Here is a 27,649-nt window from a genome sequence, read left to right as displayed (position 1 = left end):
CAGTGCACTTACTCTGATAGTGTTTACAAAAGGTGGTGAAGACCAGAATTTAAAAATAAAAATGTATGTTATTATCTTTTACTGTGTTTTTAATAAATTAGAGACTACAGTTCTTAGGTAACAATTAGTGGTAGGTTATTTTTCAGGATCTGGTTTCAGTAAAATCAGACAAAACTATAGTCAGACACCCTCCTAAGTTTAACCCCCAACTTATCTGAGGATCATGGATTTTTCTGATTGTTGGCTCAAAAGCTGCCCTCGACTTATCTGTGGGGTCGACTTATGGGCGAGTGTCTACGGTATGCATGGTGTGAAGAAGCAATTTCCGTCTTTTCTGAGTTTATTGCTCATTGGTTTCATTAAATGATCCTGTGATCTAGTATTATGGAGACAGCAAAGAAAATCCCTGTACTAGCCACTCTCTCCCCCACTTAGTTTCAAGTACCTTTGTCATTATTGCTAAGGTAGAAGACACTCCCCCCCCAATAAAAAAAGCAGGCTCAGTCAGGGCTTCAAGTAAGGTGACTAGAAAATACTGTAGTTATAGGACAGAATCCTAAAGAAATGGGGTGGGAAGGGGACAACATCAGTTGTGAGATGGACGCAGTCTTCCCTGCTCTTGTACTCTCCCACTTGCAACACCTTTGCTCTCATTTCAAAAGTTGCAATTATGAAGTTTTTGGAGAAGCTTCTCTCTATATTGCATTCAAGACGCAGTAGAAAGTAATGTTTGCCAAGGACAGCTACATAGTCTCAGCTTACCTTGCTAAAAAGCCCCAGATACTTTAGACTTTCCCCAGGAAGGTACTCCATGCCCTTCATCATTTTGTTCCCTACTGAAAAAAAGTGAGCCTGAAATGTAAGGAGACTTTGAAATCCTTTCCCACAAAGAACATATAAAATAATTCTTCTAACAACCAACAAGTTTCCTCTTCTCCCACTTTTTAGAAAGTCCAAAATTGAGCACACTTATTCCCTGGAGAGAAATGCAGTTTCATATAAGCTAACATCAAGTTTTTAACATTTGCCATTAAAGAGCCCAATTAGGGCTGGATATTGTTTGTCAAGGTTTGTTCTTAAACTTCAAAGTGCGTACCAGCATAAGATGCAGTTGGAGAGTCCTCAATCCTTGTCCATATGCACAGCTGCTTTAGGTGTCTTATTAAAAAAATACTTAAGAGTCCTCCTGGCTTAGGCTCCAAACTATGACCCGCAGGGTGGATCCAGTGCAAATAAAATGCTGGCGGCATCGTGAATGAAGCTTACTATTCCACGCGGCTCTGTTATCTTCCCTTCCTATCTCTGCACAAAGTCACTCTGGCCAGCTGCTTCCACCCTGAAATCGGGGTGCAGAGCCTGCTGGGGTTAGAGGCAGCAGAAGTGACTGCCCAGAATGACTTTGTGCAGAGATAGGAAGGGAAGATAACAGAGCTGTGTAGAATGGTAAGCTCCATTCACGATGCAGACAATTTCTTTACATACGGATCCCGCAATTAGAGACTGCTGGCTTAGGCCAAGGGCCCAACAAGTTCAGCATGCCTGTTTTCTATAGTGGTCCACTAGTTGCCACTGGGAAGCCCATCAGGAAAAGAGAAAGGCATACATTTCTCTCACCATTGCTCCCCAGCAACTGGTATTCAGATAGATAACAACGCAGAATCCAGAGGTAGTAAACAGCCATCATGACTATTGATAGACCTGTCCTCCATGATGGAGTTCTTGGGCAATGAATTCCACAGACTAATTATGTAGTTATGGTATAACTATTATACCGCAAAGGAAGAAGGGCTCAACTAAGTCCAGGAGGGTACCTGCATGGCTAACCAGCCAAGTTAGAGAGGCCATAAGGGGCAAGGAAGCTTCCTTCCGTAAATGGAAGTCTTGCCCTAATGAGGAGAATAAAAAGGAACATAAACTGTGGCAAAAGAAATGTAAGAAGGTGATACGGGAGGCCAAGAGAGACTATGAGGAACGCATGGCCAGCAGCATTAAGGGGAATAATAAAAGCTTCTTCAAATATGTTAGAAGCAGGAAACCTGCCAGAGAAGTGGTTGGCCCTCTGGACGGTAAGGGAGGGAAAGGGGAGATAAAAGGAGACTTAGAGATGGCAGAGAAATTAAATGAGTTCTTTGCACCTGTCTTCACAGGAGAAGACCTCAGGCAGATATTGCTACCCGAACGGCCCCTCCTGACCAAGGAATTAAGTCAGATAGAGGTTAAAAGAGATGTTTCAGACCTCATTGATAAATTAAAGATCAATAAGTCACCAGGCCCTGATGGCATCCACCCAAGAGTTATTAAGGAATTGAAGTTTGAAGCTGCTGATCTCTTGACTAAAATATGCAACTTGCCCCTCAAAACGGCCACGGTGCCAGAGGATTGGAAGATAGCAAATGTCACGCCGATCTTTAAAAACGGAAAGGGGGGGACCTGGGAAACTATAGGCCAGTCAGCATAACATCTATACCAGGTAAGATGGTGGAATGCCTCATCAAAGACAGAATCTCAAAACACATAGACGAACAAGCCTTGCTAAGGGAGAATCAGCATGGCTTCTGTAAGGGTAAGTCTTGCCTCACAAACCTTATAGAATTCTTTGAAAAGGTCAACAGGATGCAAGAGAACCTGTGGACATTATATATCTGGACTTTCAGAAGGCGTTTGACACTGTCCGTTACCAAAGGCTACTGAAAAAACTCCACAGTCAGGGAATTAGAGGGCACGTCCTCTCCTTGACTGAGACCTGGTTGAAGACCAGGAAACAGAGAGTGGGTGTCAATGGGCAATTCTCACAATGGAGAGAAATGAAAAGCGGTGTGCCCCAAGGATCTGTCCTGGGACCGGTGCTCTTCAACCATAAATGACCTGGAGACAGGGTTGAGCAGTGAGGTGGCTAAGTTTGCAGACACCAAACTTTTCTGAGTGGTAAAGACCAGTTGTGATTGTGAGCAGCTCCTGAAGGAACTCTCCAAACTGGCAGAATGGGCAGCAAAATGGCAGATGCATTTCAATGTCAGTAAGTGTAAAGTCATGCACATTGAGGCAAAAAAATCAGAACTTCACATATAGGCTGATGGGTTCTGAGCTGTCTGTGACAGATCAGGAGAGAGATCTTGGGGTGGTGGTGGACAGGTCGATGAAAGCATCGACCCAACGTGTGGCAGCAGTGAAGAAGGCCAATTCTATGCTTGGGATCATTAGAAAAGGTATTGAGAACAAAACAGCTAATATTATAATACCATAGATTTATACAAATCTATGGTAAGGCCACACCTGGAGTACTGTGTCCAGTTCTGGTTGCCGCATCTCAAAAAGGATATAGTGGAAATGGAAAAGGTGCAAAGAGAGCAACTAAGATGATTGCTGGGCTGGGGCACCTTCCTTATGAGGAAAGGCTACGGCTTCTGGCCCTCTTCAGCCTAGAAAAGAGACGCCTGAGGGGGGACATGATTGAGACATACAAAATTATGCATGGGAAGGATAAAGTGGATAGAGAGATGCTCTTTACACTCTCACATAATACCAGAACCAGGGGAGATCCACTAAAATTGAGTGTTGGGAGAGTTAGGACATATAAAAGAAAATATTTCTTTACTCAGCGTGTGGTTGGTCTGTGGAACTCCTTGCCACAAGATGTGGTGACGGCCTCTGGCCTAGATGCCTTTAAAAGGGAATTGGACAAGTTTCTGGAGGAAAAATCCATTATGGGTTACAAGTCATGATGTGTATGTGCAACCTCCTGATTTTAGAAATGGGCTATGTCAGATGCAAGGGAGGGCACCAGGATGCAGGTCTCTTGTTATCAGGTGTGCTCCCTGGGGCATTTGGTGGGGTCGCTGTGAGATACAGGAAGCTGGACTAGATGGGCCTATGGCCTGATCCAGTGGGGCTGTTCTTATGTTCTTATGTAAAGAAGTATCTCCTTTTGTTCACCTAAATCTCTCACCAATCAGTTTCGTTGAATGACCCCCCAGTTGATCAGATCAACGACCACCTAGCCAAACCTTCTTTATAAGAATCACAACCCCCTACCAGTTCTAGGTGGTTCGCCAGAAAATTGCATCTGTCTCCTTCCATCTCCCACCCCATTCCAGTTCACACATGTGTCAATCACAATTAATACTGCAATAATCTTCATGTATTAAATAAAACATTCAGTTACAAATAAGCAAGTAATGAATCAGTGATATATAGGCATGTGCAAATCAATAGTTACTTATTCAGTTACACACGGAATCTGCTGTCTATTTTTCAACATCTCAGCATTGCTTCACACACTTCAACAGAAAAAACATATTTCGCCATAAGAAGGAAATGGCACAAGACCATCATAACCAATCAAAAGCTCGCTACACCATACACTGATTTTTCAGAATTGCTTTGTAACATTTGGCAATTTTTTTAACTATATACAATCAAGTCCACATTAAATTTACAAAGCAGACCTCAGAATGCAATTTGTTATTTCCTCTGTACTGTTACCATAAGAAAATTCAGACTTCTTTTGAAAACAGTATCGTTGCAGTTCTATTTACAACTAGTAATCAATTCAACTAGAATAATATTTGATATAAAGATACTCTTGTTTTATCTAATATGGTATTACTTTATTTCCTCTTGCGGACTGAGTGACAGTTTCCAGAACTGGGTCATGTAACAAACTGATTGGTACCAACAAATTGATTGGTAGATGGGATCTATGAAAAAAAAGTTAGGCAGTATCCATCTTTTCACATCTCATGACTTTAAAAGGTTTGTTTTTCTCTGCATCAGAATCATCTGAACTTGGAGAGCCAAAAATTGTCTAGAATTATCTTAGGTGAATTACTTCTACCAGTGCTGCATAAAATGATTCACTTCTACTGCTTCTGTTTTATAAGTTGTTTAAAGATACAAAAATTGTATGCTGCCACATCCTATCAGTTCTTGCTTGTATACATCACATACCTATCAACGTATCTTTTTCAGCTGTAAGTTGTCTCGGTTTTTAGTCAGACATTATAAAAATCCATATAGTGTTCAGGAAACTGTTTATAACAAAAGTCTATCACTTATCACAGTAGTTAAATGACAGCTGAAAGGTAAGGGAGGAAATAAAAATATTTACATATTTATATTATATAATAATAAATGATAAAATGCAGTAGGCAATATGCTTATCCCACATTCCCAAAGGCCTATATAGATCAGAGACTGAAATGCAGCATTAAACAAACATAAGACTAGCTCAAATTTCAAAATGTTGGTAATTGTCCATATTAAACAGTACGAGAACACTCAATACAACCCAGTAGCTACATAAATTTAACTGCAAGTTTTTCACTTACAGCAGAAGTGAACAGTACAAAACCATACTTTTTTCCTCCATTTTTTGTGTCTCCAAGTTATTTCTTAAAAAAAAAAATTAGCCCCTATTCTGTTCTTAAACCAGTTTTAAATGTACCACCAATATGTAAAGCTGATTGAAAAAATAATGCTTATCACACTAGCACCTTCCCATCTCCACCCCACAAATCCTTTTTCCAAAAATGAAAAAAAGACTTTGTCCATATATCTGATTTTTTTAGTCAGAACAGCAGTAGCATTCACGCTAGTTGCTTCATTGCGCAATAATTACTTACAACACCCAGAAATATTTGTACATGTTAACCTCCCCCACACAGCCCCCTTTTTCTTGGGAACAGTTTTTTTGAAAGCCTGATTAGGTTTGACGTGGGCAACGTCCAGAAGGAGCAGGAATGTCTAAAATTCTACGTCTGTCTTCATATTCATCCGTGTCTGTTGAGTCTTCATCTTCATCCATAGCACATTCATTATGATTGGTTTCCTAATGAGTGAACAGAAGCCATATAGCTCAGTTTTTAAACAAAGCTGCCTTGCAAAATTATACCAACAAAATTTGATCACATTTATGACATCAAGTGCATCCAAAACAGCAATGAAACAGCATACATCAAATATATAAATCATATTGATTTCATTGGTGTTTATACACCAAAACACTCTAGGGTTGCAGCCCAAACCTATCCACCCTGGCACCATCTGGTGCAGTGGTGCCAAAATGGCTACCATTGCATCCAGTGGGACCAGGGAGGCTGCTGAAGGTCTCATTGGGGGAAGGGAACTTTTGTCCCATTCTCCCAAGGAAAGCCATAGGCCCCGAAATGGGGCTACTGGCAATTGTGCCAGCTATTTTGCCCAAGCAAACCAGAGATGTCCCATATCAGGTTTTGCAGCCCAACACAGGGGACAGGATCTGGCGGAGGAGGTATCTGCTGGTTCCGCCCCCCCTCCTGGGCCAGTTCCACCTCCCCTGCCCCGTTGCCTAGTACTGTGACCCCTGGCATCTGCACGTTGTTGTCCTCCCAATGCAGAGGCCCAGCGCTGGCTATCCCTACTCTCTGGGTGCAGCAAACATGCTTTATGGCATGTTTGCAACACCCAGCATTGGCAGTATGCTCATACTGTCAGTGATAGAGAACTCAGGAGTGGGCTCTTGGTCAGTTTGCTGACTAAAGTGCTGTTTAACACCGAGCCCTGCACTTAACCACATTCTTGTAGTAGCTGTTTAGAACAAAGTAAAGGTTAAAAAGACCAATTATACAGACACATCTCTGGTTCCTCCAGTAGACACTGTGAAAGCAAACTGTACTACAGGGGTGTCATTAGGGGTACAGTCCACACCATGTGTGTGGGAAGGGGATGCAGCCTGCAGCAAAACACCTAAGCCTCCTTCAGAGCGGTTTGAGTGAGAATCATTGAGCGAGAACAGAATCATTGCCAGCTGCTGCTCGTGGCTTTGTGTTCTCGCTGACAGTGAGTGGACTGAAACACAGAACTGTTGCCACTAAAACTTTTCAATTGATAAATTATTTCTTCTGTAGAAGAATTTTTACAGAATTTCTCTGTTTGTCACTACATACACAGTACAGAGGAAAAAATTCATTATACCCAAAATACTGGCTCTTCAATAGACTAACTACCCATCAAGAATATGGATGAATTGGATGCTTCTTTACAGCAGTCTTCCCCAATGTTCAACTTTTTGAATTGTAGATATTAAGCAGAATTTACAATTACTTATAGCACATGCTTAAGTTGTTCTCATATCCACACAAGATTAATATAGAAAAGCAAGCTAGATTTTCAGGTATTAAAGTATGAAAGAAATACTCAAGAGCATGGATAAACTGCAAACTATACACCAAGCATATCTCTATTTGCTTTTGATACGATTACAGTTATGTTTGCTAGAAAATCAGAGATAAAAGCCTTAAAAAAAACAGTCCTGCAACTTACCATGCGTGCCGTGGATACTTTGAATGTTGGGCAAACCATATGAAATCTAGGAATGGTGACATTAAAAAATTTGTCTTTGTAGTAGAGGCAATGGAATGTATAGTATCCTTCCATGTACCCAGAAGTAGTAGCAAATGTAGTACAGCTGGTATATTCATAAACTCGACCAGGACTGATTATTGGAAATTCTCCTGTAACAATAAGATTAGCAGACAACACCAATCTTTGGAGCAAAAAATACAGAATCAATTAAAAGCTGTGTCACTGGCTTCAAGAGCAGAGAGCCCACATTTCATTATTTTCTGTAACTTTTTTAAATTCTAGGATTCTTAGAATAAATCAAAAGTATTGCCATTCTTACAAATTGTGAGTACGCATCTTTGTTGTAGACCTTTTTCAGCACAGGTGTGCTAATTTTTGTATAATTTATGGCTATGGTATAAAACATGGAATAAATAAGTCACTGCTGACTGTTCCAAGTTAGCTCTCCAATTCCTCATATTTTTGCATAGATTGCAGTTCATGTCTTTGAACAGATTGATAAGGGAGGTGCTGGATTCTCCCCCACTGCAAATCTTCAAGCAAGGGCACAACCTGCTGGAGATGCTCTAAGATGATTTCCTGCTACAGGCAGGGTTGGACTAGATGACCTGACCTTTTAGGACACTTCCAACTCTATGATTCTGTGATTGATTCTATGATAAAAGTCCATAACTTTTAAAGAAGCATCAACTTCTCCAAAAATCAGTCTGTACCTCTCCACTTTCCATTATTGGAAACACATACAGAGCATTATCCAAAATGAAGCATTCTTGATTTCAATAGGAAATTTTAATGTGTTTAAATCTCCACCAATTAATTAACTGATCTTGAATGTGCTCCATTTTAGTTGATTGTATCCACAATTTTAAAACCTGATTTAATAGTTACTCACTCACTCATCCAAAGAACCTTCGTTCATTTCCTCAGAGGAGAAAAGGAGGAGAGTTGCTTCGGCACCTTAAATAGTAGCAGTAATTTTGCTGTCTCGCAGCATTTCCCTAAAGACCTTCCCCTACCATGCTTTACTGCTGTACACCACCAACTTGTTATGGATTTACAGGCACAAGGTATAACTGCTTATATTCAACACTTCACACACACATACACACAAAGCAGGTTGATCTTAGCTCATACTCATAAGAGCAGGAAATATGCAATGCACAAGAAGTTTAAGACAATCATAAGATCAAGAAATGGCAAACTAAAATGAAATTAAATGTGACAAGGTGTGAAGTGGGTTGGGTACAAAGGGCTGTTTGTATGAACAGAAGGCACTTCCTCATGCACAAAGAAGAGGATTCCCAATTCTCACAGATTCTACGCAGCTGCAATCCTCCTGCACATTCCACAACATTAAAGCACAGCATTCCTGAGAACCCTCCCCAATCTTCAGAAGCAGATTCTTGGGAAGGTACAGAGGGCTGCAGCAGAAATATGGCTCCACAAAAGCCTTGGTCAAAGAGCAGAAGTCTGCTCACTGCCATAGCTCTGTGGTAGAGCTTGATTTTGCATGCTGGGACCTGCATAGTTCTTATTGTGCAATATCCATGCCAGGCAGTGAAAAGAGATTATACTATATGACAGAGTGCACAACTATATGTACATGCACACATTATGCCAACATAGCTCCAAATGTCATTATTTTGCAAAAAAAAAAAAAAGTATTTCTTACCTACTACTCCAGGGCCCTGAACCTCCTCCACATCACCTTTGGCATTGGTTATTCTCCAGTACCGGCTGTCTAGCTGACAAGCCTTCTCTGGAAGAGCATCTTTGGACATCTCAATTCTAATGAATGAATGAAATGAATGAATTTTATTACTGTGTCACTTTTAAGCAAAGCATCCCATAAACCCTTCATGAAATTGACAAAAATACTATCCAAAGTTCATAACTGCTTTTAGAAACTTGGAGGAAGATGCAAGCCTTGCTGTGGAGGCTGGCACTACTCATGTTTGATACTTTTTTAGTCAGTCTAGCTGTAGTGTCAGAGAAGGAAAGCACACAAAATTCAAATGAACTAAATAAAAAAATATAAGAAAGGGAAAAGATTAACTGTTATGGGGGTACAGGGAAGATTTGCTGGTGTGTACCACTTTTTATTTTCAAAATGAACACAAACACTTCCTACACATGATAAAAAACACAGTGAAATAAAATTTTTAACTGACAAGAGGCAGCTGTCTCTAAGTGCCACCACAGTCTCTACCTAATAGGTGGCCATGACAGTTGTACCACCATATTGCATACAATACTCCTTATAACAGCTGGTATGCTAGCAGAAACACAAAAGTCACATTTCCCTCCCACTACAACATGATATAATCTGAACACAAAGGAAATGCAAGGTCCTAACACAGTCATTGCTATCTTAAGGCAACACATTTGGATCCTGTCATGCATCTATTACATGGACAAAGTTCCACTTACATTTACCCTTAGAGAAAGAGACAAGGTCTACTAACAGGTACAGGAAAGAGTCATAAGTAGAAAAATGGCCAGTTTAGAGCCTGACCTTACAGAAAACATTCAATATTTTCACATATTTTACATACTTCTGACAGGCCTGCGCTGTATCCAAGGAAGGATTGGGGTTGAAAGCGGCTCAGCCCAGGGCAAAGGGAATTGCTTCCCCTTACTCCAGGTAAAGCGGCAGCAGCACCGATGGGCTACTTGGATCTACATCACCTCAAAAGGTGGCACAAATCCAAGCAGCCCCAGGTTGCCCAGGAACAGGGTTAAGATCTGGCATAACTGCCGGATCCTCGCCCTGCCTTCTACCTGCCTCTGGGAATGTCTGCCGCCTGCCCTCACCCACCTCAAAACACTACTGTCCCGCTTCCTCCCCGCCCTCCCCAGAGCCCTGCATTGGCAGAACTCGGACGATGCAACTCACCCTCTCCCTGTGTCTGTGCACTGGCCCATCTCCCCATTGAGTGGTGTAAAAGTGCTTTATGGCACTTTTGCGACACTTCTGGACCAGCGCAAGGGACTTGTGTTAGCACAATGGCACATTAGGATTGCGCCCTCAGTTAGTTTAATGCTCCTACCTTATTCTGTATGTGAAGAAATAGTGAGGTGGATGTACAGAACTGAGTTCAGGGAGAAAAGATGTAGAAACCGAAACAGTAATATCTCCTGTTGTTGCTACACAATCCTTATCGTGAACGTATCTAGAAATGAATAAAAAATAGATGGAATTTTGCAATATTGAATAAGAAGGGATAAATAGTGAAGCCAACATTAACAAAACAGTTAATGAATTGCAAAACATGTATTGATCCTTTATGAACACTTCTGTTAAAACAGGCCTTCCTTTTTCACTTTCCTAAGATCCATACATGACAAAGTATGGCCATACTGGCAAAGATGATGTGCTTATGCGTATTCATTCACATTTCAATATTCATCTTAAGTGTTCTCATGGATATTTCCTCATACCCATTGCACCACAATAAACCCAAACTTTTATTTTGACAAATCAACTAGTAGTCTTCTTTTTAGATTGTGAGCCCTTTTGGGACAGGGAGCCATTATTTATTTCATTTTTCTCTGTAAACCTCTTGGAAATCGGAGAAGGCGTGCACTGCTTCCGCTCCGCCTCTGAGGGACGCCCTCAGAGGTGGAGCAGGGGTGCCCAGGAGCGCTCCTGGAAGGCAGCGGGAAGCTGCCTCTCAGGCAGCGTCTCGGCACCGACTGGGCCGCCCCCTTCCTTTATAGGAGGAGATGAGTTGGGCGCCCTAGAGCTTCAACGCCTCTCTAGGGCACCTGTCTCCTATCCTCCTATAAAGGAGGAGAGGATAGGGGCAGCTCAGTTGGTGCCGAGGCGCTGAGGGGGCAGTTTGTAATATTATATGTTCCCTAAATATTCGTGCACAAGCTTGATTCAGAAATCATTTCAACCACCGTGCTTCATTTAAGCCTAGAACTTAATGGTGGCAAATCAGGCGCCCTTTAGGTTCACTCAAGGTCTTATACAAGTACAGTGGTGACTGCTTCCATGAAGTGAGAAACAGAGACTCAGAATCTTTGCTGCAGAACCTCCAAATATCACTTTGGATCAATGCAACAGACACCGAGCCAGGCTACATGCAGGGAACAATGATTCAGTGGTGAATCTTTCATTACATTATCAGACTGCTTTCTTTTCAGGCAGGGAAGTGTGTGACTTAGCTGACCATTTAAAATAGTATTTTTTTTTTTGCATATTTTGTTATATATGTATTTGTATATATGTATTTTGTTATTGTTAGCCAATTTGTGCCACATCTGTGAAGAAAGGAGGATTGAAATTTGTTAATAAAGATACAGTATATCTGGTCCCCCATCTTTGGAATTCCCCTGGGGGCTGGGGATAAGAATAGGCCCTCAGTTTGGCTGTACTTGTAAGAGGCGACTAAACAGCCACCGGGTAGATGGGACTCGTTAGCCTGGGAAGGCAGCTCATCTGAGAGAAGGAAAACTCTGATCCCAAACCTCCACGGCCTTGTGGCTACATCCAGTTATGGAAAAGGCTTCAGGAGTCAACCTTGAGGCAAAATTCGGAGCTGGAGTCCCTGAGGCAGTTCATGGTTGAACACAGTCACGTTCTGGCAACTCCTGTGACGCCGCTGGAACCAACCGTATTGGCCTCTGCCTTTCCATTGGACCATTTCAGCGACGTGGAGAGGGGGGATTTGCTGCCTAACCTCCATACCTACTTTACCCAGGCTGTGCGCACTGGAGAGGACACTCTGTTCCAGAACCACCATTCAGAGCGTGACACCATGGTCTTCCGAGACTGAAGCATGCCAACATATCTAGTTCTCTTGAATATTACTGTTTTCAGTTTAAAATAAAAATATTGTGTCACAACTGAAGAGGGCGACACCACAATGAAGTAAAAAAGGATGTACATAGATGCAGGACATAATTTTTAATCTAGCAGAGAACACCTCATTCTGAGCATTCAAAGCGTTTTCTTACATTCCAGTGAGAATTCCTGACCGTAAATATAATATACAGTGTCTTGCAGAAGAAAGACTGTTAGCAACTCCGCCTTGGAGCAAAAGAATGCAAACTTTGAATAGATTTCTCCTAAATAAAAGGGCTACTAATGCTCAAGCACCTTTTACTCTTCTTAACAAAAACCTTCCTCTTGCACCTACTAATAACTTTTAGGTTGTGCTAAATTGTTTCTACATAACGGAGTGCAAATATTTTTTACAGTCTCGCTCATACACATAGCTTCTGCAGGATTACGAGCATTTTTATTTCCTCAAATGAAATAAATTAATATGGATAAAATACATTAATACCTGAAAATCTGGTCCCTGATGATAGGATAGCCACCAGTTACTACATTGTTCACATAGGAGACAAACCATTCCAAATAGGAGCTACCTAAATGCCACAAAGAGACTGAATTTACAAAGATAGATCAAGGTGGGTTTAGTTGATAACAAATGTTATATACAATGAACACCTTCAAACATCCTTATAATTTCTGCATCTAGTAGAAAAATTTGGTGCCTATCACCAGGAAGGCAGGAGGTCTGGTCTAGAGGGTAGAGCCTCCATTGCCTGAAGATAACATCCACAAGGTCGCCAGTTTGAGGCCACCGGCACTGTGCAACCTTGAAGCAGCTGACAAGCTGAACCGAGCTATTCCATCTGCTCTGAGCGTGGGAGGATGGAGGCCAGAATGTGAAACCAGATCAGAGTGAAACATCTGGACTGTTATGGTTCTTGAAAGATAGAACCTTCTTTCAATTGTAAAAATCCCTACGGGGATTTAATCAGCCTGCCTTTGTAAACCGCCTTGAATAAAGTCTGAGGAGAAATCTGAGGACCAAGAAAGGCGGTATATAAATACCTGTATTATTATTATTATTATTTATCAATTGGGCAGTTCAATAGGGACATCCATAGATAAGCAAATGTCTTACACACGCTCAAGAGACTTCCCTGGTACTCAGAAAAGTATTTGCAAACCAGGGCAGACATAAAAAAGATCCAGCAGGGACTGAGTGCCCACATCATATTCAATAAGTCATGAACCACTGAGGGCAGCTAAGCAACAGCAGGGTTAAAGAACACACCCACAGAGAAGACTGGGATGCTGCAGGTTGGAGGACATTTTCCTCCTTGAGCTGCATCCTCCTTACAGTACCCACAGGAAGGGAGAGAGGGAGAAGAGCACAGAAGAAAATAGTGTCTGGGTCACATGCTAAAGACATGCATCTCTTAACTCTAACTTCCCCCACCTGTCCTGGATGTTTCAATCTTGTAAGGAGACTACCTTTTAAAGGAGTCTTTAATTGTGGCAGGTAAGGATACATTTGAGTCAGTGGAAAAACACTTCCTCTTGTGTATTTATTAACCCCAGTTTCTGCCTGTACAGCAGCATAGGAGAGAGAAGTAAAAACACCACACTTCCCACCAGTGTACTATTAAGGATCAGGCTAGGGTGGGAGTGTTCTGCTCATTTAGCCCTGAACCTCAGCAATCAGTTCTGCAAGGCAACTATGCTACAGGGCCAGGTAAAGAGGACGCTGCCCATCTAGCCCTGGAGTTCAGTAGTCTCACATTACTAGGATGGGGTGCAGTGGAAGAATTCCCAATCTGATGATCCCCACAACCTTGTGGACCACCATCTTGTCTCATTCTATTTTCAACTATTAGGAGGCTCAATTATACCTTAAAATCAGGTTGTCAGTATCTAATGCAAATGAATCACTTCTTGCTCATTCAAACCACCAATTTAAATAGAGGAAACCTAAAAATGCTATGGAGGGGCTCCACAGTACACAGATTTAGGGATAACTCCTATCTGCAGCATAATAGAAGCCTAAGATAATACACCCCTCCACCCACAGTTATGGTGTAGTTTGTGGGGCAAACACCATGTTATGTTGCGAACACCATGTTATGAAGCCCCAGTTTCTCCTTTGCTTTTAAAGCAGACAGTAGAGCAGGGGAAAGAGCTTGCCCTTTCTTCTGGCAGGTGCTTTCTCCTGAAAAACCCTATTCTATCCCATCCCACTACATTTTTAGTTCACTTGAGTTCTGGTCCCACGTTTACCTTGCAACACTAATTTGGAATCATGCACTGCAAAAAACAGATGTATGTATAAAGTGGCGGGAATGGAAAGGATGTCGATTTCAGGAGAAGTAGGTTGGTACAGAAGCACTAAGCTCCATTTCAAAATGACATCTCCTTCTTTCCACAAGAGAGAGGCAGCCACTGAGATGTCATTACACATGGCTGCACTGTAATGTGTAGTATGCCCTTGTGTGCACTGCAGATCTGGCATATGTAAAAAAGCACTGCTTGTCAGCTTAAGATATTGCAATACAACTGGTTTTTGCTAAAAAGGTTTCCCATACAAATTGCACAGTACTGTTACCTGTAATAAACATGTCAATTGCAGAGGGATTTCGGGCCATTTGATCCTTGAACAAAAGGAAAGAAAAGGTTACCTGTATTCTAGAAAGTTGGATTTCAAAGAGAATAAACTTCGGAATTTCTTTCAAGATTTCAAACAATGTTTTGAGTCCTGGCCTCTATAGCTATAGCAATAAGAGAGCAAAACTACATCTACTATGAGAACAAATTTGTTTGCATGCCTAACTCAAGCTTGTGGACATCCGGGAGACAAAACTAAACTTTGCTTCATTTCATTTAAATCATTTATAATCAGAATAGCACATGATTTAAACTACTATGCACATTTATATGTCAGTTTGTTCTAACCTGAAACATAATCAAGATATCCTGAAACTCTTATGATATGTATTTAATGTTAAAAAATTATGCCTAAAACATTACTGAGCACTCTTTTAATGAGGGATTTACCACTTCATTGTATTGATTGCCATAGACAGTTTGATAATAGTAGTATTCTGGATTTAAAGTAACTCCAAAATTAGAATATAGAGGGAGAAAAACTAAAGCTATAGTACTACATAGGTGGGGAGAAGCATACTATAATATGCATGAAAAATGAAAGTCTAGTTAGCAGGCAAACAGGGATGATTTTGCAAACAAAGAGAGTTTCCCTCTCAAACTTTTAGTGTGACATAAATTATTAAAATCAGGACATGTGAGTAAGTAGACTGGTAATTTGTGGACTGAATGGACACAAATTTTTAGAAATGAATTTTAACAGAACATTTTATAAAACTTAACTACATTCACACTGAAACAAAAACAAAACAATGTAATGTACCAACTTGTTAAAACACCATTCTTGCTTGAAAATGATAGTTCAACAAGGCTGAACACAAAAGTCAAGGTGGCATTTCATTTATCACCACAAATAAGGTGGTGCTGTACTTTGTTCACTGCTCTGACAAACTTATTCTTTCAAAATGTAAGCTATAGAACAGATAAGTCCTTAGCCAACACTTCTAAATCAGCAAAGGAGTTTTCACAACCTACAAATCAGTTATCAAGGCTACAAGCAAAGAGATAATTCTTGCTATACCTTGATATATTTTCAAGAACGTATTATGGCTTCATTATAATAGCTCAAAGACAACTTGAACTCTAAGTTGTACTACGTATGAGAAACTTGAAGTCAAATATTTACAGCCATTTGAAATCAACATGCAAGACCCAGCTTTTCCAAGCCCACCTTCAGGGTTATCAGTAACCCTGCCTTTCCACCAAAAACCCTCCTGGTTCTAGACCCTACTGTGTGACTTTTTCTGTCCATAGTCACACCATTCTTCTATTTCCCTGAGTCTATAATATAATTGCTATATTAAACTCACTACTATCATGTCAAGCTTATGCCTTCCCCTTCACTAGTTAGAATATTTTAATATTCCTGTGATATTTTGACCTGACAAGAAGGGGGTTTATAGGCAAAAGACAACTGACTTTTAAAATACTCTACATATACAGTCAAGTTGTGCCTACCATATACAGGATCAATTTCATCTATTGAGGAGGGTGAGCAGCATTAGTGTTGTCTAAAGGTTCTATTTACAAGTTGTTCTTACTGGACATTGGTAGAAGATCTCATAACTATTTCGACCCTCCACGCTCTCCAGAGCCATGTACTGACTCAAGCCAGTGTGAATGCAAAACGTTAAGGGAAGGCATTGTTTCAATCCCATTCGCTGCTGAAAACCATCGGCTGCTGTGTCAATGTCCAACAAATCCTCAGAGCGATAGTGATTGGAAAGCGCCATACTTCCCATGAGCCTTCAGAAAAAACAACAAAAAAGAACAGAAAGTTATCTGATTTACAATTTATCCTCATCGATACAGTTCAATATATGAAATATACTGCAGCAGATCACTAGATAACATGTATAGTTTATAATAACTTCTCACCCTGGAACTACTAGCTTCTGTCCATTATGGATTCGAAACGAACACCGATAATCATCAGGGAGTTTGCAACCAATTTGTGCTTCCACAGCATCCAGATCCTCCTCTCGTACACTCTCTGTGAACATTTAAAGACTGCAAAGTTCAGAACATATGTTCAAAGAACATGAAAAATGTATGTTACATTGAATGATTTAAGACCCAATGTTAAACTCATGAGCAAGCTCCAGTGAAGCCAGCAGGTCTGACCACTATATTTAGGATTGTGTCCTCTCTCAGGGTTTCTTCACAGTTTAATTTTTTAAAAATGGGTATTAATACTCATGTCAGAAAGAGTGGTTGCCCACATTGTCCAAACGGCTTAATGAAGTGGTTCTCAAACATTTAAACACCTGGACTCACTTTTTAGAATGACCCACCGGAAGCAACGTCATTAACCTGGAAGTGATGTCATGGCCAGAAGTGGCATAATCAATTTAGGTTTCAAACCAAATCCACGATCAGCCAAAGGTTCCATTACAGTGTGCTCATGCTGTTATTTTGCATAGCTTGGAATTCAAATATTCTGGCTTGGAAGTCAAAGCAGAACACAGACTTGGATCCTTCTCTAAGCCTCCCCCCACTTCAGCATCCCACAGATTCAGGGCAAAGCACCATGCTCTCTCCCACTGGAAGACCTTCCTACCCAGCAGCTCTATACCCTGTATTTTCAGCTCTGTATTTTCAATGGCCGCTACGCTAGGTGCTGCATGACCCACCTGAAACTCACTTGTGACCCACCTAGTGGGTCCCGACCCACAGTTTGAGGAACTCTGGCTTAACATTTTGTGTTTAAAACATATACTGGGGTGCATAAACCTAGCAGGTAAGTTTATTCTTCCTTTTCCCTCTGTGGATCATTATGCCAAATTAACAAATTAACTCAATTTCATGTGAGAGAACGAAACAAGTTCTTGGGGAGAGAACTGTCAATTTAATAAACAAAACAAGCACACAAAGTCAATTATTTTTGTTCCTCTTTTGCAATACTTAATCATCACATGGTAGTTGTTAGCTGACATTTCCCACTCTTAAATTGCCATACAATACACTTAGAAAAAGAATACACGAACAACTGAAGTTATCAAATATGACCAATACGTAAACCATACCTTTCAAAGAATTAATCATCCGAGGGCAGCGCTGTAACAGATACCTTTTCAAATCATCCCAGGCTTTTTTAAGCGTAGCATAATACTGAATATACCTTCCTAAATCAGCATAGACATCTATGAAGATTGCTTTCCAATTCTTGTTTCTTCGACTTTTCTCAGCTCTGAAAAAAAAACATGCACACACAATTTAACCAGCAAGTAATAGCAAGAATATCATATATGCATTGTTCTCCCTAAGCTGCGCAGCTGTGTGGCTGTGCAGCCTGAAGCTGAGCGCTGCACAACATGGAGCTCAAAGAAACAAAAGTCTGTGATGAAGTTGTCACCAGAAGATGCCTCTTCCCACTGTGCAGCAAGCAAAGAGAACACTACAGGGAACACTGCACATACAGGTCAGTCCTCAGCACCTGAGGGGCGTTCCTTTTCTGCAGATGCAAAAAATGTGGATAAAGAAATCTGCAGTCCAACCTGTTTCTGAAGCATGGGGAAGCCTTTTTGCAGGCACTTTGCAGGTTTTCACAAAAATTGGGCCTGCCAGATGGCTCCAGCAGGCATTCTGAGGCGTGGGAAGGCTGTACGTGACCTACCTGCAACTCAGATAACCTCCTGGATACATGTCCAGAAAGTCTTCAGTGAGTCCTCTAGCCATGGGTTCAGAACCCGCAGTGGATCAAATCTGCAGGTTTCAAATCCATGGATAAAGAACACGCTATATGTCAATTATCTGGCAGTTAAAGTACCCCCACTTCTGCTGATCTCCCTTTGTGAAATTTCTAGATGACAGTTTTCTTTAATGAGGAAACCCACCTGTAAGTTAGAAAACTTATGGTACAATGTAGCTAAAGCTAAACCCTGCAGATTCACTGAATTACTTAGGGTGCAATCCTAAGTCCCCTGGGGGCTGGGGATAAGAATAGGCCCTCAGTTTGGCTGTACTTGTCGTAAGAGGCGACTAAACAGTCACCGGGTAGATGGGACTCGTTAGCCTGGGAAGGCAGCTCATCTGAGAGAAGGAAAACTCTGATCCCAAACCTCTACTGCCTTGTGGCTAAATCCAGTTATGGAAAAGGCTTCAGGAGTCAACCTCAAGGCAAAATCCGGAGCCGGAGTCCCTGAGGCAGTTCACGGCTGAACACAGTCACATTCTGGCAACTCCAGCGTCGCCGTTGGAACCAACCGTATTGGCTTCTGCCTTTCCATTGGACCATTTCAGCGATGTGGAGAGGGGGGATTTGCTGCATGGGTAACAGTCTATCCTCCATATCTACTTTACCCAGGCTTTGCAGCTGGGTCTATCCTCCATATCTACTTTTACCCAGGAGAGGACACTCTGTTCCACAACCACTTTTCAGAGCGCGATACCATAGTCTTCCAAGACTGAAGGATGACAATCCTAGCCAACTTTCCAGCACTGACACAGCTGTGCCAGTGGGGCATGTGCTGCAGCCTGCAGTTGGGGGGGGGGCAGTCACGGAGGCCTCCTCAAGGTAGGTAGGGCAATGTTTGTTCCCTTACCTTGGAGTTGCATTGCCCTTATATCAGTGCTGGAAAGTTGGTTTGGGTTGCAACCTTAGTTTCATATCACAGGTTGTTCTCACATTCTGGGTTGTTTGCAAACTGTGGTTAGAATAAGCCAGGATTTGAACACTAATGGAAGTAGAAAAATTCCTCTCTTCACATTTGTAGGAAATGGGGGGGGGGGAAATATACATGCCAAATCTTGCAATCCTAATACTAAACGATGTCTAAAACATGGTTCAGTGCAATATCTGAACCCAGACACTGTGTGCTAAAATGAGCATCAAGTATTGCAATCTGAACTTCCATCACAAAACGGTAGCTTGTCATTTTTCAGGTGTCATGATTTTCACAAGAGGCTTATTCATAAAACCTTCAGCTCCATTTGAGTAGCTGCAGTTCAAATACTGAAAGCTCATCCAGGCTGGGATCAGTGAAGAACATACTCAAGCTGCAATCCTATTCACACTTTTCTCAGAGCAATTCCCACAGTACACAATGAAACTTATTTCTGAGTAGACATGTATAAGACTGCCCTGACAATCAATCCGCAGAAAAGCTGCTGTAGGTTAACACAAGAAAATTGAAAGTTACAGCCACCATGGGTGCAAAAGGGTCACATGAATAGGCCTGAACATTGTTGCTCTGCATTCTGTATCATTCTGGGGATCCCAGTAACTTCAGCTTTTTGTTTCACAATGAATTTTTTCAAAAGAGATTCTGCAGGATAAGGGGTCCAGGGATTGTCAGGCAGTTTAGTAATAATCAGTTTTAGCAACAGTATAACTAAGGGCGCAATCCTAACCCCTTATATCAGTGCTTTCCAGCACTGACATGAGGGCAATGCAGCTCTGAGGTAAGGGAACAAAACATTCCCTTACTTTGAGGAGGCCTCCGTGAGTGACACCCAACTACAGGATGCAGCACATGCCCCACTGGCACAGCTATGCCAGTGCTGGAAAGCACTGACATAAGGGGTTAGGATTGCGCCCTAAAAGTCATAATACAAGGGACAGATAAGTGAATGAGGGAATGGAACAAGATTTCATAAGATACAAGAAAGATAATCATTAACTGCACATTTCTAACCAAATTAGAAACCATCTTCAAACTAAAGGAGTAGCAATACAGTATCAATCAGAAGTATAAATAAGCACAAGTTTTCTAATTCCACCAAATTTCAACATTTTGGAAAAATGAGAAGCAGTGTTGCAGACCAATTTAGGATATTATTAAAACTGCTTATATACTACTTTTCAGCAAAAAGTTCATAAAATGGTTAACACAAGAACTGTCCACATCTGTCCACATGCCTAGACACAAGTCCAATTAAAGGCTACCAAAGAGGAATTATGCATCTCAAAAAGTACTCTACTATCAAATGAAGATGCTCTCACTAAACAGCTTAGCAGAAAACTATTCTTGGATGACAGAGGGTATATTATTCAGCTGATATTCAGGTGTGTTTTTGAGATTGCCATTATTATATTTCAATTTTTAAAGAAAAAATACTAAACATGCCTGTGGAAATCTTTAATTAAGCATATACCATGAAAAGGTTGTAAATGTACTAGACTGACACAGAGTAATCCAGACACCATTTAAGTTTATGAAAAATCAAATACTACTACCCATACTTACTCAGATAAAAGCCAGTATTTCTTGCAGTGCCTTTTCCACAATGGATCATGACTTGAAAGCTGATTTAATCTACGGCTAACGTAACAGCAGCTGTAAATAAAGAGATAGTTTTTAAAACTGTCTACCAGCCATAAAAAAACATGACTTCTCATAATGAGCACTGAAGCTGAAGAACTTCCCATTTTATTTATTGATTTATTTGAAAAATTTATATACCGCCTTTCCCATGCTGAAACAAATGCGACTTCTATGTAGTTTCACAGAAAATCAGTTATAAAGATGTATATGGTGAAATGTATACCCTAGCACAGTTGTTTCCAAACTTTTTAACAGTGGGACCCACTTTTCAAAACACTCTGCCGAGACCCACCTAACTTTATGACAGTGGGAAAAAAATGTTTCAGTACTAGCCGCTCAAGCCTGTTTTTATTCTTTTTACTGTTGTGGGGGGAAGGGGGGGAACTACGTCCTGGAGCACTGTTGAGCTCCATGTTCAATGGATCTGGACCATTTTGGTGGCCTTGCAATCCCCTATGCAGTGGACCAAGGTAAGGTTGCCTACTCATGAGTAAATATGCACATGCTCCTCTGTTTTTGTTTCCTTAGGGCTCAATACATTTTCCTTGTGAGCTATTGGCTTGTCAGTTTTGCAGCTCACCAAAAATCAGATTCCGATCCACAGTCTGGGAACCACTGCCCTAGCACATTTCCATCATATAATGCATCATATAGTGCAGTCATTTTTAATTAACGTGTTTTTAATATAAGGGCAGATTTCTGGGAACGCAACCCACATGTAAATTGAGCTCTGACTGTACCAAATGTTCTGCTCAGCCTTCTTATTGTTTGATTCCTGCAAATACCATATGCTAATTACCCATGCTTAAAAACAGAAAAATACTGAGAAGAATCTCAGTATGCAAAGCTCAGCATTTTAATGCTAGATTCCATAACAGCATGGACTATACCTCCCCACCCTTAGGAATAGTTTATAGTTTCCATTAATGGAATGAATTATTATATGGATACATGGTACTTGCAGCAGAGTATATCATAATATACAAAAGCCATTCAAGAGGTGTGCATTATATAAAAGACTAACAGTCTCCAGTAACAGCCCATTCCTATCCTCCAGCCTGCAAACGGTGTAATAGAACTGAAATGGCCACCACTGCATTCTCTGAGAAAGAAGGCTGCTGGCGGGCACCACAGGGTAAAGGAAAATTTGTTCCCTTGCCCCAGGTAAGCCCAAACACCTGCAAAATAGCTGCAAAATAGCCTGCAAAATAGCACCACACACCTTCATGCTGCCGCAACATGCCTTACGGCACATTTGCAACAGCACATGTGCACATCTTGCTAGCAGAGGCCAGCACAGGACTGTGCCATTAAGTCAAACCAAAGAGGCACTGCTCCTAAACAAATATAATGATGCAAAAAGTGTATATAATGCCTATTTTAGAAAAATCTCATTTGCGCAAATTTATACTTTTATAAATATACCAGGAAACAGAATATGAGTATCACCTCCAAGATATCCAATTATCTTGGAATATAGTTCCAAAATATAAACCAGGGGTCTCCAAACTTTAAGGCCAGAGGGCTGCATCAAATATCTGGCGTGATGTGGCGGGTCGGAAAAATTTTTAAATATAAAATTCAAATAAATAAATTAGAGATGGAACTTAGATGAGTGAATAAATGAATGAATGGGCTCATTCATTCAACCTTTCACCCTCAGAACACCCTCCAGACACAATCAGAGCACAGTTCTGGTCATGTTCAGTTGAGTGGGCCGGAGGCTTTCAGGAGACAAGAGGTTGGCCACAGGCCGGAAACTGGCTTGCTGCGGCCACATCTGGACCCCGGGACGGGGTTTGGAGACCCCTGACATAAATTGATGTATGTTTCCACACAGAATGGCACTGGCAATGAACACACTATTCTGTAAGATTAGAAGAGGAGTGATGTCTTTTTGCAGCAATGCCACCTGTTACAGATCAATATTTAAACATAGAACCTTCTGTGACACAGAAGCATTACTCAGATTTTTGGGGGATAAGTCACAGGAAGGCAAGAACAAATTCCTGTGCAGTGCCAAGGAATATTTTATTCTATAGCACTGCTTCATGAAATGCTTGACTTTTAGGGAAAGATTCCCCCATTAATAACAAATATTATCAGAATCATTTTTAAAAATTTAGAACTCTGTAGTTAGTAACTGTCAACATCAATAAAACAACACTCTTTGTACATCTTGGGGCCCAATCCTATCCAACTTTCCAGCACTGATGCAGCTGTGCCAACGGGGCACATGCTGCATCCTGTGAGGGAGGGCAATCATGGAGACTTCCTCAAGGTAAGGGAACATTTGTTCTTTGACCTTGGGACTGCGTTGCAGTTGCATCAGTGCTGGAAAGTTGGATAAGACTGGGCCCTTAAACTTCATCTTTGCCCCAATTTTCTTCATCATGTTGAAAAAAATTACAGTTACCCAGGTGCCTTTATTTTCTCTGACAAAATAGTTTCAAACATATAGTTAATTTTATAAAGATTATTTATCCCTGCATGCATACAAGCATACCTTGACTTCATCTCTTTGCTCTTTCAACCACTTTTAATTATAACTGCATTTCAGATTTTGTCCACATGCTTTCCTCTAATTTCATCCAAACTTCCATGAAGTTCTTATGTTTATTTTTCTTTTATTTCTGTTTATTTAGGTTTTGCATGTATTTGCATGTACTATATAGTTAATTATTTACGTTTTTCACTGGCCAAATAAATTTGCAAACTAAATTAGACTATGCTTTGACATTTTCGTATTTCGTCTATGCTTTGTATTTCATCATCATCCTTAACCAGATGAAAGTACAAGGTACAGGTTGAGACAAATTATTCATGTGGGTTCCCTTCCAAGCACTGTTTTGTGGATGGCAAAAAACACACTATAACAAATCAATTTAAAAAACAAAGTTTCTTTGCTCCTGTGATTTAAAAATAGTCTTGCTGACCTTTGTGATGTAAGAGAAGAGTCATTAACAAGACAGGTTGAGACAAATTATTCATGTGGGTTCCCTTCCAAGCACTGTTTTGTGGATGGCAAAAAACACACTATAACAAATCAATTTAAAAAACAAAGTTTCTTTGCTCCTGTGATTTAAAAATAGTCTTGCTGACCTTTGTGATGTAAGAGAAGAGTCATTAACAAGACAATCCATCAATCGGTCCTCCTCCAAGAGCTTACACTCAGCCCCTCCCTTCACCAATGCAAAGGGATCACCTTTCTTTCATGTGCTCAGGGGGAAGGGAGGGGTCCACTGGGGAGAGAAGGATTGATGGATTGTTAGCCAGCTGCCTTCTCTCTCTCTCATTAGGGAGGCTATTGTTAAAGGACTGTTCAGTTTTTTAAACTGATTTTAAAGGGGTGCATTTTTCCCCTTCTCTGGGGATCAGCACATTCCTTCTCATTTGCAGGGGCCATTTGTGTTGAGTCAAATTCATGTATAAATAGGCTGGACCTGTATTGCTGTACTCAGAAATGCATACACGTACACTCCAGGTTTTCTCATAGTGTCTAGTTATATAAAAAAATAAAATAAAAATCTGCAACCTCATACACTGACTTCTTTGGGCTATGGTTTCTGTTGTTGGCAAAGTACAACAGTGGCTTAATTCTGCTCAGCCTACTCTTGTCTTTCACCTTCCATCCAGGGTACTGAAGAGGACCAAGACCCCCAAACCTATGCCTATCTATGACTATGCCTATCTATGCCCATTTGGGGCATTAGGTGGGCGCTGTGAGATACAGGAAGGTGGACTAGATGGGCCTAAGTCCTGATCCAGTGGGGCTGTTCTTATGTTCTTATCTAATCAGAAGTTCCATTATAGTTATTGGAGTTTACTCCCCAAAACGTGTGGATAGGATTGCAGTTTGAGACAGCTGTAATTGCATTTAGTCACTCGCTGTAATCCTTGCCCCACCTGTGTCTTTCCCAGGTAGCATTTTCATCCTGGGAGAGAGGGAAGAAATGTAGACTTGTGATAATTCTGTGGGCTGTTCTGTTAGAAAGTCCACACACAAGACATCTATTCTACTATCAGGGAGAGAGACTGCAAAGCTGTCCAAAGCACTATGGGAATGGTGCAGTATAAAATTAAAGAAAAACAGTTTGACTGATGCAAGAGAAACTCAAAGAGGAATAGGTGAGAAAGTTTTTGAAATAGGAAGGTCCATTATTTTGGCACCACGTTTATTTCTTATTAAATAAACAAAAATTGCTAATTTTGACAAGGAGGGCTGCAAGTCAGAGATACTTTTACGAAGAGCATAAAGCTAGAATTTCAAAATGCATCAGAAATATAACTTGTTACCAGCACTCTGCCCAGCCAGTCACCAAAGGGTCTTGTTTTTCACTGTACTGGCACTGCTAGCCCCATCTCACTAATTGCAGTTAAAGGCCAAACTAAAATAGTATGTGGCTGATATGTGTAATAGTCTCCTAGTTTTCTTTTTAAATAAGACTTACTCATACTAGGTTTTACTTCAAATTTGATCAGAGGAAGGCAGGAGGAGCCTTAACTCTTCCCATTTTCACTCAGCATCTCTCTCTTCACCAAACTCTTTTTCCACTTCTGGAGGAAAAGATACAGGATCTCTACATTTTCTAGTGTGTGTGTGGGGGGGGGGGGTAGCACATGGGGTGGTGACAATTCTTAGTTGAAAAAGTTAAACAAGTCTCCTCATCATTTCTCTGATCCAAATTGCAGCTACTTCTCATTTTAAAAAACCAACAAAGCTGCTAGGACACTTCTACTTATATCTCCTATATAGTGTCCAATCCTAAGCTTGCAGTGCTGAATCAAGTCCAAGGAACTGCCGTTCCTTTCCTTCTATCCTGTCTCTTGGCATGTCTCTTTTGCACTGAACCAACCCATACTGAAAACAACCCATTTCATAACATCTTAGTACAATAATTTTAAAGGACCAACCAGGTGGTGTCACTAGGGCAGGCCAGCTTTAAGAGGCGGAACAGAGCAGACACCTGTTGACACTGCCAGATCGTGGTGAAAGAAACCTGTCTGTCAGCATTGAGACAGCTTGCAGGCTTCTTCAAAGCACTTGGGACTCAACACCTACCATAAGAGACAAGCCTCATGCTGTGCAATGCAGAACAGGCCAGAATACCAGAAGGCACTGCAGAAACAGCAATCTAATGCCCACAGACAAGGACATTCATTTCGCTTCTTCTCTGGGGAGCATCTCTCCCACATATCCCCATTCAGGCACTTTACTTCAGAGAACCCCCCACCTCCTTCACCAATAAACCTTCCCATCTATAGGGTAACCAGGTACAAAGGGGAACAGAGTACCTCTACCTTTAGCTCAACATAGAAGGGTTTAAAAAGCTACACCTGCCAACATTCCCCTCTTCTCTTCAATGGTTAAAGGTAGAGGCACTCTACCTTTGCATCAGGTAACCCCAGTCCTGTGCATATTTAGCTGGAAAGAAGTGCCACAGTATGGCCTCAGACAACTCCCACTCAGCCTCAGCTGCAATATGGGGGACAATAATAATTAGGGTGACCAGATACAAAGGGGGACAGAGAGAATGCCTCTACCTTCAACCATTGCATAGAAGAGGGAATTTTGTCAAGTGCAGCTCAACCTGGAAGGGTTTAAAGAGCTGCACCTGCCCAAATTCCCTCTTCCATACAGTGATTAAAGGTAGAGGCATTCTGTCCCCCTTGAGATCGGATAACCCTAGTCCTATGCATATTTAGAGGCATTCTGTCCTGTTTTGTACCTGGTCACCCTTGTCCTGCGTACATTTACCTGGAAGGAAGTGCCACAGTGTGGCCTCAAGCAACTCCCACTCAGACAGAGCTGAAATATAATAATTAGGGTGACCAGCTACAAAGTGGGACAGAAAGAATGCCTCTTCCTTTAACCATTGTACAGAACAGGGGTGGGCAAAGTTTCAGCTTTAGGGCTCCTGGACCTTTAACAATGGTATAGAAGAGGGAAGTTCAGCAGGCGCAGCTTGTCATTCCACAGGTGACAATTCCATCTTCTATACCATTGTTAAAGGTCCAGGGGCCCTAAAGCTGAAACTTTGCCCACCCCTGGTATAGAAAAGGGTGTGTTGTCAGGTGCAGCTCAACATGGGAAGGTTTAAAGAGCTGCACCTGCCCAAGTTCCCTCTTCTATACAATGGTCAAAGGCAGGGGAGCTCTGCCCCCCCACCCCCCACCTTGTGTCTGGGAATTCTACCCATCTAGCACAGTACAAGAGGCTGCCTCCCCAAGCACCCCCAATCACCCCAATCTTACTCTGTGCGTGTCTACTCAGAAGTAAGTCCCACTGGGTCCAATGAGGCTTACTCCCAGGAAAGTGTGCATAGCTTTGTGACCCCCTCCCCAGAAGCAGCACCATCGAGCCCCCCCCTTTCCCTGCCAGGCCAGCCTCCCCAGGGAGGGCAGGCACCCCCAGCGCTGCAGAGGGAGGGAGGAGGCCCCCGAGAGCGGCACCGGCTCCCCCACCTCATGAGGTCCCTGTAGTCCAGGAAGCTGAGGATGAGCAGCAGCGGGTCGGTGGGGAGCAGCTCCAGGCTGAGGGGCTGCGGCTCCAGCTCCACGGACGCCGCCATCTTGACGCCGGGCCCGTCGCAGG

The 27,649-nt window shown here is 41.6% G+C and overlaps 1 protein-coding gene across 1 annotated transcript; it reads right to left on the bottom strand.

Annotated features, from left to right (window-relative positions):
• Nucleotides 1–4,116: 4,116 nt before the first annotated feature.
• Nucleotides 4,117–27,636, bottom strand: FBXO3 (F-box protein 3). Its single transcript, XM_066630708.1, has 11 exons — nt 27,520–27,636; nt 20,977–21,066; nt 17,815–17,978; nt 16,667–16,781; nt 16,330–16,534; nt 14,730–14,775; nt 12,639–12,723; nt 10,392–10,514; nt 9,014–9,129; nt 7,300–7,490; nt 4,117–5,827 (listed from the first exon to the last, which is right to left on the bottom strand). Exons 1-11 carry the CDS (start codon nt 27,624–27,626, stop codon nt 5,702–5,704), a joined length of 1,368 nt encoding a protein of 455 aa, XP_066486805.1. The 5' UTR covers nt 27,627–27,636; the 3' UTR covers nt 4,117–5,701.
• Nucleotides 27,637–27,649: the final 13 nt, after the last annotated feature.

The sequence above is a fragment of the Tiliqua scincoides genome, chromosome 1, assembly GCF_035046505.1.
Source record: "Tiliqua scincoides isolate rTilSci1 chromosome 1, rTilSci1.hap2, whole genome shotgun sequence".
In the NCBI taxonomy this organism is placed as follows: Eukaryota; Metazoa; Chordata; class Lepidosauria; order Squamata; family Scincidae; genus Tiliqua; species Tiliqua scincoides.
The sequence above is the reverse complement of the archived record's forward strand: the minus strand, read 5'-3'. Positions and strand labels throughout refer to the sequence as shown.

Bases quoted from the DNA above. Each gene is read 5' to 3' on its own strand.
- FBXO3 (XM_066630708.1), bottom strand. From the start codon at position 27,626: ATGGCGGCGTCCGTGGAGCTGGAGCCGCAGCCCCTCAGCCTGGAGCTG. The intron at 14,776-16,329 runs GTAAGAACAACT...CTTTTGTTCAAG, and splicing joins AGATCTTCTACCAATGTCCA to GATCAAATGGCCCGAAATCC. The intron at 12,724-14,729 runs GTAACAGTACTG...TGTGGCATTTAG, and splicing joins AATTGACATGTTTATTACAG to GTAGCTCCTATTTGGAATGG.